Source organism: Notamacropus eugenii, chromosome 2, assembly GCF_028372415.1.
Source record: "Notamacropus eugenii isolate mMacEug1 chromosome 2, mMacEug1.pri_v2, whole genome shotgun sequence".
Lineage (NCBI taxonomy): Eukaryota > Metazoa > Chordata > Mammalia > Diprotodontia > Macropodidae > Notamacropus > Notamacropus eugenii.
In genome coordinates, this window is record NC_092873.1 from 254,002,034 (window position 1) to 254,014,729 (window position 12,696).

The window sequence follows — 12,696 nt, forward strand, 5'->3', positions numbered from 1 at the left end:
GGAGGAATGGAGCCCAGGCACATGGGAGAATCATTGAGATGCTATTTATTTTCTATTATGCCCAGTTTTTGCTTTTTATTATATCAGTTATGAGATCATAACTTCATAGAAATAGAGCTGAAGGGATATTTGGAAGCCATGGAGTCCAACTCCCTCATTTTACAAATGAGGTATAATGCAAAATAATACCACCTAACTCCAGGATTGTTGTGAGGATCATATCATTAAGATAATATTTATTTTTAAAAATGCTTAGCACAGTGATCAGCACTATAGTAGGTACTTATTCCTTTTCCCTTTTACAGATGAGGAAACTGAGACACAGAGTGAGTGGTTAAGTGATTTACTAAGGATTACAACGATAGTTAAGTATCTGAGGCAGGATTCTAACTCATTTCTTTTTGATCCTCAGACCTCTACCTAGCTTCCTTCCCCTTGCCTTTTATGCTATCTGTCCCTTACACAAACAACTTGGTCTTGTGGGGTCTAGAGAAAAGAGCACTGGAATTGTCTGTGGAAGCCCTGGCTTGCAGATACACCTCTGGTGCCATCTCAGAGTGGCATTATTGTTATTACTTTTTCAGCCTTCGCCAAACTCAATAACATTTTCATCTTAGTCTTTTAGATAGGTATAGAAAACCAAAAAAATGTGCCTTTGCAGTTTTTACCAGTCCATAAAATCTTTACCATCTGTGCACACTTAATGATGCCATCCTAAGAAGCACCAGACCAGTTGCCACAGCTCCTTTCCAGATCTTTAAAGAAGGCCCGTGTTAGCAGTAGTACAGGGTTGCTCAGTTATAATCCAGTCTGAAGACAAAAGGGAATAGTTGATTCCTCCTCAGTGTTGTCTTTCTGAGTTCTTCTTAAACACATGGTAAGCATTCAAGTAGGCCACAGAAAATAAGCACAGTATTGGGAAGTTTCCTCATTTGTTGTACAGAAGGGCTCATTGTGGATAATCAGACATTGACCTTGATATTTTTCTTCAATCAGGAAAACACATTCTCTTCTTTTATAAGCTGTTGTGTTTCTTCCCACCCTCCTCCCATCACTTCCGTTGTTTCCTGGGCACAAATAACTATGGAGAAAAGGTTCAGTAATGGAAATACAGAGGTAGAACAATTCCCATACAAAGTGATGGTTATCATCCTGGGAATTCTGGGACCTGGAGAGAGCTGGAGGGGTTTGACAGGATGTAGCACCCTAGGCCTTTGGTCCTCTGGACCAATAGCATTACAAGCTCTATTAGGCTATAGATCTAAGATTAGGATGTATGAAGGGAAGTAAGTTCATATGGGGTTTGTGTTGGGTGAATAATTCTGTTTCCAGGCTTTGGGTCATGAAAAGGCGGGTCATAACTGGGGGGTAATTTCCTTTCTTCTTAGTTATTGGAAACTTCTGGTTTCTGGACCTGGAGGTAAATGATTTTCTCCTTACTTTTTCTTTGTCTGTGGAGACAAAACAAGGTCGGGAGGGAAGAAAGAAATAATGAGGAGATTAAAGATCAAAGGAAAGCCTTCACAACAACCCCAGATGAAAAGGGAGAATGATCCAGAAGAAGGGTATGGTTAGACTGAACTCCACAATGGATTCTGAGCTCTTAATTCTCAAATGAGAAACTCAAAGAAACTGATGAATAGTAAACACAGGGGATTTGGGATTTGTCCTTCTTTTCTAATCTAGTCTACATGACTGACCCAAAGCTTCTTTGCCCAGTCCTTTAATACCAAGAGGAACAGATGAGACTTTATAAACTTCGTCTTAGATTAGATTGAGGTCACAGATATGCTCTATTGCCAACAGTTCTTAAAGTGGAAACCAAGTGAAAGTCTCCTAAGGAGATGTTAATTTCCCCCTATTCTATAGTCTGAAAAGGGAGGAATTGAATTCAAATAGGCTTTTTCAAATCTACCTCAACAATCACCTTAAAAGCATGGCATATTTCAAGAAGGCAAAAGGTCATCAGTATATGGTGAATAACAACCCTATAATAATCGCAACTTATAGCATCCCACAGATGTGATGCAGAAGAATTTATTATGGATCATGGCTCAGATTTCCATGACTATCTCTAAGATCTCAAACAGATAATGCCAGTTCCTTGGTGTTTCTGCTTTGAACAATTCTTTTAGGTATGTCTTTGTTTATGGTCACATGAGAATTGAGTTCCCATTTTTGAGAGAAGAAATTCCACTGTAATATTGAAACAAAAACCTCCAGTTTTATCTCTTAGGAGAAGTTTCTGTGGATTACTTAAATAGGAATAATTGAAATGAACATGGTTAATATCTGTGCATCATAGCGGCCTGCTTGACTGGCATGTATAAACCAATAGACAAGAGTCTTTAAAAATATTTGTCATTCACAGATCATGTGCTGAACCTAGAAAGAATTATCAGTTGACTGAAATGCTCACTAAGAGCATTAGAGATTAGAGATTAGAAAAGAGATTAGAAAAAGCTCATAACTTGGTCAGATATCTAAAGTTAGAATGAGACCTTAGAGATTGTCCAGTTTGGATCTCTTACTCTACAGATGATGAGATTGAAGCCCAGGGTGGTAAAGTGATTTGCCTTAGGTTACTCAGTAACCTAAGTGTCAAAGCTAGAACTTGAACCCACATTCTCTGGCTTTAAATCCAGTGCACTTATCACTTTATCATGCTGCCTTTTATGAAGCATTTTGTGTTTGAACTAGTGTGATATAGTGAACAAAAAGACTGATCTCAGAGTCAGGAATTCCAGGGTTCAAATCCATCTCTGACAAACACTAGCTGATTCCTCCAGTGAACTTACTAAGACTATGAATTACAACTAATGATTTGCACAGGTGGAAGGCATCTTCACATCAGCAGTACCCAACACTGATGAAATCACTGGTCTAGATTCTCCTCTCCCTCCCCCCCAAATTGTGCTGATTTTTCTTTAAATCCTAGAAAAACTTCTACATAGAATCCTTTTCATGATCATCCACTACCACATATTCCCACTTCAGAGAGAGTGAGCCATTACATTGGGCACAGCTTTTGGCACTTGATGGGAAGTAACTATCTTTTGGTATGGGTTATTTTCTATTAAATTTTAAAAAATTTGTTGATTTAGATTTCAGGGACTGGTTCAGGTCATTTCAGGCTCATCCTGTTTTGGGTTCACATTTTTATCTATAAGATCTCTCTGTTAGATAACAAGTTAACAAGAGGTGAAAATAAATGAAAAAAAAAAAGAATAGGTATTTGATACAAATAGAAAAAATCAAAGGCAGTGAATCGCAATGTTAGGTCAAGGTGAAAAAAAAGAAACTTCCTTGTAATTAAAATTAAGGTCAAATTCAAAATGAGACCTAGATGCTAAATTTTTTTTTTTTTGAGAGCTCATCTGTGAAAACTTCTAAAAAGACTCTGGAAGTATTCAAGAACAGGCTGGATGACTTCCATCAGGGATGCTCTTGAAAGTATTCCGGAATTGAAAAGGAGGTGAATTCCTGAACTGAAAAGACTGGTGTCTTTGGAAACTATCCACTCAGATTCTGTGATAGCCTTTTCCTTCTAGGTCCTGCTTTAGACCCCTTTGAACTCTCTCAAACAACTGTGTACAGATGGCCCGAAAAGCTAAAAACTGGGGAAAGTCTCACATTCTTGGATTTAACTTGGCACATTTGGTCCAGATACAAACAATAGAAATGTCTGAGGCCCATTTAGTCGAGGTGCTTGCTAACAAAGCTTGCATTCAGGTTCCCCTTTTCCGTTAAGAGCCGTGGCACCTTACCTCTTCATATTTTCAATTTCTTCAATGTTCTCAGGTAAGGCCTTCCCTTTGGTCTCAGGTAGCATCAATACCAATATCCCAGCGATGAAGCCAATCACAGCTAGAAGTTAAACATACATAGTCAGAATCCAGGTTACACATGTGCAGTCCCATTAAGGGCTAAAGAATGTGGTATTTTATAATTAGAACTAACTTGATTTTCGTTAAACCATTGTACCATAACTTATTTACCAGTTCCTTTACAACTGCTAGTTACTCTATTTTCCCATCATAAATATGATTCCAATACCAAAATTATGCATAATAAAAATTCCTTACAGGACAAATAAACTCTTGAAAATTGAGTTAGAGGTCATCCTTGGCCAGTCAGTCCATATTATTGTGAATCTTTGATGTTAGAAAATAACTTTGGTGGCAAAAATGACCAGGAGATGAACTGTCAAGTGAATAAGCCAACAGCATTTATCAAACATATATTATGCGTCATGCATTTTGCTAAAAGATGAGGATATAAAGAAAGGTAAAAACAATCTGTGCTCTTACAGAGCTCAAGTTCTAATGGAGAAAGACATGCAAAGAACTTCGTACAGATAAGACACATATAGGGTAAACTGGAGATAACCTCAAAGGGACAGCACTAATCTCTAGAGCAACTGGAAAAAGATGGAAGTTTAGCTGAGACTTAAAGGAAGTCAGAAGGTAAAGTCAAAGGCATAGGGCATTCTAGGCATCAGGGAGAGCCCAATGAAAAGAGAGAGTTGGGAAGTTAAGCAGCTTGTGCAAGGAATGGAAAAGAAACCAATGTCACTGAGATCAGGAAGTAGAGTGTAAGAAGATTGGGAAAGGTAGAAATGGGGCAAATGGTGAAGGGCTTTAAAATCCAAACAGAGGAGATAATATTTGATTCTGGAGCTAATAGAAAGCTCCTGCAATTGGCTGAAATGGGGCAGGGTCATCAGGCTATAGACTCAAACCTTTGCTTTAGGTAGATTATTTTAGTTGCTGAGTGGAGGATGGACTGGAGTAAGGAGAGATGTGAGACAGGAAAACCAACTAGAAGATAATTACAATAGTCCAGGTGATGGGGCTTGTACCATGGGGACGGCAATGTCAGAGGAGAGAAAGGAGCACAGCAGAGAGATGTTGTGAAGGTAGAACTGGGCTCATACCTCCTCAGTATCTTCTGCCCCTGGGACCCCTGTCTTAGAGGACAGAGTAGGAAATTCCCCCGCTCCCCCCCATTTAAGGAGCGAGGGCCAGACCAGTCATTTCTTCATTTCCCACTCAGCTTCACTCCTTTGGAATTCTCCCTTGTGTCTCCCAGCTGAGTATTTTCCCATCCAATATTTTAGTTTCCTTTTGTATATTATCTTCTTCCATTAGATTGTAAGTCCCTTAAGGACAGGGACTGTTTTTCTTTTCCATATTTGGGAGATATCTCCAGCACTTAGCATAATGGCTGGCATGTTGTGAATGTTTAAATAAATGTTGGCTCACCCCATTTTGTTCCAGTTTTTCTCAAGTTTATATGATGCTCATTTCGCCTTATTAACAATACAGACCGCAAGATTTCCAAAAGTCAAAGAAGAGGATGGTCTTAGTATTTTAAGCATGGTGAACAGCTAGTACAAAGGCCCAGAAGTGTGAGACAGAACATCATGCACAAGCATTAGCAAGTGAACCACTTTGGCTGGACTTAGAGGGTAAAGAGGGAGACAATCCGCTCGCTAGCGCTTTGCTACCTGTCAGCAGTTCTGATGAAATGATTGGTAAGGAAAGATGAAACTATTGACAAAAGTAAAATTTTAAGGTCATTCATAGATATCATTCTTGTATTTCCCATTTATTCGTTATTAGGAGACAATTGAATAGTCCTTATTCTCTGATGGAATAACCAAGATGTTTAGAAATTATGTTTTGGATAAGTTTTTTCCCCCATTCTACAAAGGACAAGATTTAACTCTTACCGAAAACCACTAGGGGGAGTTCGTGCCAGATATCAGTCAACCTGTAGACAAGGAATGGTGTTGCCATTCCACCAATATCACACATTGAAGAGCAGACCATTACACCAAGATTCCTAAAAATAGAAGAGTTTTTATAGATCAAAATATGGCAGTTCAAAACCCCAAAGCAACATCTCAAAACATGGAAAATATTTCCTTAGGTCCCTAAGACATCTTCTCTTTAGGCAACTGCTAAATGCTTTTCAAAGCAGAAGAAAAATGATTGGTTTACTTGCTCATCTCAGAATTTCAAGGGAGAACAACACAATTTTCCTTTTCAATGAAGGTTCAAAGTATCCAATCTGAAGTCAAGGTTTTTCTCAGTGCTCCATCTCCTCTTTCCCATTTGTAGTTGTTCATTTGTTCAGTCACATCTGACTTTTCACGACACCATGGACCATAGCACACCAAGTCCTTCTATCCTCCAATAACTCCTGAAGTCTGTTCAAGTTCATGTTCATTGCTTCCATAACACCATCCATCTCATCCTTTGCTGTCCTCTTGTCCTTTTTCCTTCAATCAGGGTCTTTTCCAATGAATCTTCTCATTATGTGGTCAAAGTATTTAAACTTCACCTTTCGGATTTGTCCTTCCAATGAGCAGTCTGAATTATTTTCCTTAAATATTGACTGATTAGATTTCCTTGCTGTTCAAAGGATTCTCACAACCTTCTCCAGCACCATAAATTGAAAGCGTTAATTCTGTGACACTTAGCTTTCTTTATAGTCCAAATCTCACAGCTATACATTACTACTGGAAAACTCATAGATTTGATTCTATTGTGCTTTGTTGACAAGGTTATGTCTCTGCTTTTTAGTATACTGTTTAGATTGTAGATTGTAGATTAGGTGGCACAGTGTGGGATCAGGAAGATTCATCTTCCTGAGTTTAAATCTGGCCTTAGACACTAGCTGTGTGACCTTGGGCAAGCCATTTAACCCTGTTTGCCTTAGCTTCCTCATCTGTAAAATGAGCTGGAGTAGAAAATGGCGAACCACTTCAGTATCTTTGCCACGTAGAGGCAGAAATGACTGAACAACAACCATATTTGCCATAGCTTTCCTTCCAAAGAATAAATATTTTCTAATTTCACGGCTACAGTCACCATCTGCAGTGATCTCTGAGCCCAAGAACATAAAATCTGACACTGCTTCCATTTCTTCTCCCTCTATTTGCCAGGAAGTGACAGGACCAGTCGCCAAGATCTTAGTTTTTTTATGTTAAGCTTTAAGCCAGCTTTTACACTCTCCTCTTTCACCCTCATCAAGAGGCTTCTTAACTCTTCTCTCTGCCAACAGAGCTCTATCATCTGAATATCTGAGAGTGTGGATATTTCTCCCAGCAACCTTAATTCTGAGGGACTTTTGATCCATAGGACTTCTTGTTGATTAGCTTATTAAGCTGATCTTCCCTTTTGTAATTTGGCATTTCCTGAGCAGTTTGAAGGCTTTTTCCAAACCTTCTTGGTTTTCTCTACAAGTTCTCTGTATTCTGTCCACAATTTGCATTTGTAAGCTATCCAAGAATTGACCTCAGGGCACTCTTCCCCCTCTGACCTCTTCCACAAGCTCAGAAACAGCAAGGTCCAAACTGTTTTTCTGTTGTGGTCGTTGCATCAACAGGCAAACATTTCTGATCATTTCATTCCTCATGCTGAGCAAATTCCACTTACCTGATGAATGTGGGATACAATTCAGCATTGACCAGGCAAACCATTTCATAGGCCATTGTGATCCCCATTCTACCCAGGCATGCAACTGTAACTTTTAGCCACATTAGATCTAGAGGGAAAAAATTTCAACATATGGATTGGATGAGAAAAAATACTTAGGTTTACCACTAAGATACCATTTAATCTTGCAGATGGCATCTAATAACAAGACTTTTTATATCTCTGTTATAAAGATTGCAGCAATGTTAACTTTTCTAAATAACAGAAAATATTTCAGAAAATTCTCTGTTCCATTTTGCTCTAATTCAGTCCAAATCCACAAACATTTATTAAGCACCCACTACATGTAGAGCACTGGAGCAATGCTAGTTCCAGGAGAGATGATAAAGTTTAGTTAACATGGATCCCAGCCTTCATGAAACTTATAGTCTCTGGTCCAGGTGTGAATTACCAATTAACATGATAACTTTACAGAAAGGTAGCTTTGGTTAGGAGCTTCTAAAAGCACTTCCCTTTCTAGGGTACTTACTGGCATTTTGATGGCCCAGAAATGAATTGGTTGGTCCTAAGTGACACCTTGACACCTCATGAAAAATCAGCTTTTCTACGAAGGCTATTCCTAGAATGAATTGACTCAGACTCTTGGGAGGAAGGCCAACACACACTCACACACACACATATTTTAGAAAAGAATGAAATTTAGAAAAAATTTTTGATAGTAGCTACTTGAAGAAGCTCAATAAAATTCCATATTGTTTGAATGACCTTCTGTTTTCTTTAACTCAGGCTGTTGGTGTTCTACTTTGCATGTGATTGTCACAGAATTTAAGCTACATAAGGGTAAGAGAATGGCTGATTTATTCTATGCTTTCTCAGCCTTCTATTTTTGAGGCATTTATACTGATAATGTTTAATATAAAATTTTGGAATAATCTCTTTGTTCTCTCTGAAGGAAACTCAGAGAATGCCTCTTCCTATGTCAACAAAAGCCTGCCAAGGCTGACTTAACATTCCTTAAGTGACCTTTAACCTAAGACACTATCTTGAATAATGGGACATTTTCCATATCTTAATATTTGCAGACATATACTATGTTATGGCATGTTAATGGTAAAGAAAACACAGACATCTTAGGTCGTAATTTCTATTGAACTTTGTTTACCCTTTCCTATGTCAGTTATCTGTTTAGGGCAGGAAGCCTGCCAGTCACTAGTGGTGGGATTTCCTTCTTTATCACCAAGACATATGTTTACCCAGCTTGGAATCTCAAGACTTGACTGACATTGCTTTGTTAATTGTCCTGTCTTACTGAATTTATGATTTGTTCAACTAGGAGAGTTCCTTTCTCATGGCAAAATGTATATAAGCCAGAAGATTTCTGCACTGGGTAGCCAGAACATTTCTGGCTCCATAATGCATTATGTTACCGTTGTCTTTAATAGGGAATTGATTAATTAATTAAATCATAAAATGTATGCATTTAGCCATGTTGCCTTTTCTTAACAAAGTTTTCAGGTTAACAGTTATGGCGCCCAAACGTGGATTGGAACTGTGGAACCGAATGGACATTTCCTCATCTCGCCAACGCCAGGACTCCGGCGCCAATAGGAATCATTTTTCCTAGAGTCCTGGGCCTTGACGGGGTCGGGGTAAGTCCTTCCATTCCCAGCTTCCAAAGGACTCAAAAATTCCCTTTAAAGATAACCGCTGGACAGAGACCACTCTGCGTGAAAACGCCTCTGTATTAATTAGGTCTCCTCTGAAGATCGATCTAGGGAAATCAGCTAGCTATGGGTCAGTCAAAAACTAGAAGTAGAAATCCGGCTGACAAGACCCCTGCTTCTTGTGTGTCAAGCCATTACCAACCTGATGATCACAGGTATTACTAGCACTAGTGTTAATCAACTAAAGATAGCCCTAAATTACGTTGGCCACCACAGGGCTCTTTTGGACCGGTCAAAGTTACTTTATCTTACAACCAAATTAAGAAAGGCCAACAAAACAACTAGCCAGCAGCGAGGACGTTTCATCCTGGGCTTGCTGAATTGGCTGAACAAGAACAAAAGACAGGTAGCCTCTTCCCTCTAAGGCTGGGAGCTGCTTCAGCACCTAGCCGTATCCTGGCAAAAATCCTTTCTTCTTCAAGGGCTCCAGTCTGTCCTTCCCTTCACTCCCTCCGTCCTATTCCTCACCCCTTTCCTCCCTCCCCTTCCCTTTGAAGGCCTCTGATCTGGGGAAACTGACGGCACCTAGATGCAATCTTTCCCCCTGGCCTTCCCCTACCTTAGACCTGAGGAAGGCAGCTTCTGTTCAAGCCTCTGTGGCCTCCCTCCTCCCCATTCCCCCTCCCCGCTTTCCCATAAGGGCTCTGGTCCTGAAGAGGACAGTTACAATCCACCTAAGAACTAAAGGCCTGAATCTATTCCCATGGAGCCTGTTTCTTTAAGACAGTCAGAAACTTTGGGGCACCAAGGCTCCCCACCCCTCCAAAGACCGCAGGGGTGCTCTGAGCAAAGGCTGCAGGATTCCCCTTTATTATCAGACCTTGGATTCTTGCAACATCCTTTCCTCAGAATGATAATAGCCAATTCATGATGGGGATTTCTAGCAAGCTTCTAATTGCCTTCTCTCTCTGGGTTGTTTTTTTGTGAGCCACGTTTGTATTTGTCCTGTTGTCAGTTTGTCTGTTGGTGTATGTCCGTGTCTGTATCATGTGTGCTGTGAATGAGTGTGTTATCTTGTAAGATTTAAATGCAAGCAGCCAGACTTCAAGGGCTGCAGCTAGGGAAATAAATTAACAAACAAAACTTTGAGACTTTTCCTTGTCATTCTGGTCTGGCCAACCTGGAATTACAATGGAAAGTTAGATCATCCTAGGTAAAATCATTTTAGCAGATTTGTATGTTGTGAAATTAATCAGAAATATTTTGGGAACTGATCATTTGAAATAACTCCTAAGATTGTGAGTAGCCCACCTTTCTAGGTAAAGCTTGGAAATGTCCTAGACATTCCTCCCACCCCGTCCCAGCACCTGCATATCGCCTTAGGGGCTCAGTAAATTCTGCCGCTATGGGGGGTTGGGGGAGATGGATGAATCAGGCCTGTAGTGAGCATTCTCTACACTGCCTGCGAAAGTCACCACTGGGACATCAGTTTCTCTGTCCTTGGTAAGCTTCACTTCTCTGTTCAGTTGCAAAAAGTATTTTATCTCTGTTTGACCCATTTTTCTGATTTGTAAAAATAATTGTGCTTGTTGTTATGGGATCAAAATGACAAAATGATTGTAAAATGCTTAATGTAATGACTGGTATATGTTACATACAACATTATTATCTCTCTAATGTAATTGTTACCTCTGAAGTGCTTTTAATTGCTAAAAGTAATAAGATCAATAATTTCTGGAAATGCAAATTATACCATCTGCAGTTATTGTTGTGTTAAAACTATTTCTAGGATTGTATTTCTGAATTTCTCTTAGATTGTGAAAATTGAGTGACCACTGTAATCTAGAAATAGTGTTAGAACAATTTTTAATATGAATTTTGTTGAAATTAAAAGATGTTGGGAAAATTGTGTAACATCAGTTATGTTACTTTATCAGTCCTGCTAACTTTGTCTTATAATGTTTTGTAATTACCATTTAGAAAACCAGGTATTTTCACCCTTGTCTGTTAAAAAAGTTAAAGCTAAAGAATTTGGCTATCTTCTGTGAAGTTGTAGGATTGTTAACTCAGTTATTTGGGATTACTGTTTTAATACTGAAATCTAAAATTGTTAAGTGATTCCTGTGTATGGAAAGGAGGGAATGGAGTGAAAACTTTATTTCAATTCCTTCTGTTCATTCAGAACAGTCCTCTCATTTCTGTGGGTAAGATCATCAGTCCTAGTAAAGGAATTTGGTTGGTTAATGCAAATTCTAAACAATGAATATTACTTGTGCAGAAGTTATAATAGAGAGAATTTTTAATAATTGGCTTTTACATCAGGACAAGTTTTAAAACTGAGAAGGAAAGATGTTAAATGGAATCCCTTATGTGTGTGTGTCCTGGTAAATCTTTATTGCTTATTGTAACTCCATAAGAATGGAAAAACTGTTATCTGACTGTAAATTGTGATTAGTGCTTGCTGTTTAAGGAAAAAGGTATTTGGGACCACAACTATTTTTGTTTTGAGTTTGAATTTGGGTATAGTTGTCTGCATTAAATCAGTATCTGAGACACATGCCACAAAGGAATATTTCTCACCTGACTAAACACCGAGGGGACAATTCTAGACTCAATCTAGGATGGGATCCCCCTGGCTCAGTTTCCCTATTGTGTTCCTTTAAAAAGGAATGTTTCTCACCTGTCTATTCCTGAGTCTGGCTATGAAACAGATACTGCATGATTGGAGAATTTCACTCCTATCTGAATTCAAACAGAGTAAAGGATGTTTTATCCTGTCATATTTGGTATGTCATATGTCCCTGCTTTTCCCTTCTATAGCAAATTTCTGTGGTCAATAACAAGTAACCAGCAAAACATGTGAGCCTTTTGTGTAATCTTGCTGGGAAATCTAATATTATTTTTATCTGAAATTAGAACATATGCAGAAGTTTATGTAAACTATTTAAAAGCAACAGTGTTTTTCTGTGAGTCAGTCTCTTACATCTAAGAATACGGCAATAATTAAGAATTCAGTTTGTTATGATACTTTGGAAATTCGTATTACTTAAGAACATTTTTGTAACAACTCAGCTTTAATGAATTCCAGTTTTAAAGGTTTATTTTTGCTTAAGAAAAAAGAGAAAGAGATATCAAGCATTTTAAAAGTTTCCAACTAGTTTTCTTCATAAGAGTTTAGTGAACATTAGAGTAAATTTTAAACTGTTTTTAAAGAAGGGAAATACTTTTTGAAGAAATGTTTTGAAAAATCATATGTGATTCTTAGAAGGCCTACTAAAGCTTCAAAATAATATACTGTAAAATTAAGCTGTTTTGATCTGAATATGTAGTCATTCTATGGCCTAAATTAGAGTTAAGGTTTGCGTTTGAATTTATTATATGTAAAAAATTTAATTCCTGGAGTATCTCATTCTTCCAGAGTGAGTATAATTAGGGAAGAATAACAACTTGTGAAACAAGGACATAATTCCATCAAACTATAAATTTAGTCATTAACCTCTTTGTTTTATTTAAGCTGGAATGAGATTCCAGTACAGTTATGCTAGTAAAAAGTAATAACTTATGAGCTATCTTGTCTTATGGTTAAA

The 12,696-nt window shown here is 38.3% G+C and overlaps 1 protein-coding gene across 1 annotated transcript in view; it reads right to left on the bottom strand.

Annotated features, from left to right (window-relative positions):
* Window positions 1-204: 204 nt before the first annotated feature.
* The window catches only part of LOC140527137 (solute carrier family 22 member 2-like), a 42,262-nt gene continuing 29,770 nt past the window's right edge, over window positions 205-12,696 (bottom strand). Inside the window, exons 8-11 of the mRNA XM_072643846.1 lie at window positions 7,446-7,554; window positions 5,735-5,847; window positions 3,768-3,867; window positions 205-1,451 (exon numbers count right to left, since the gene is read on the bottom strand). Coding sequence (XP_072499947.1) covers window positions 1,385-1,451; window positions 3,768-3,867; window positions 5,735-5,847; window positions 7,446-7,554 — 389 coding nt within the window. The 3' untranslated portion in view covers window positions 205-1,384. The remainder of the gene's footprint in view (window positions 1,452-3,767; window positions 3,868-5,734; window positions 5,848-7,445; window positions 7,555-12,696) is intronic.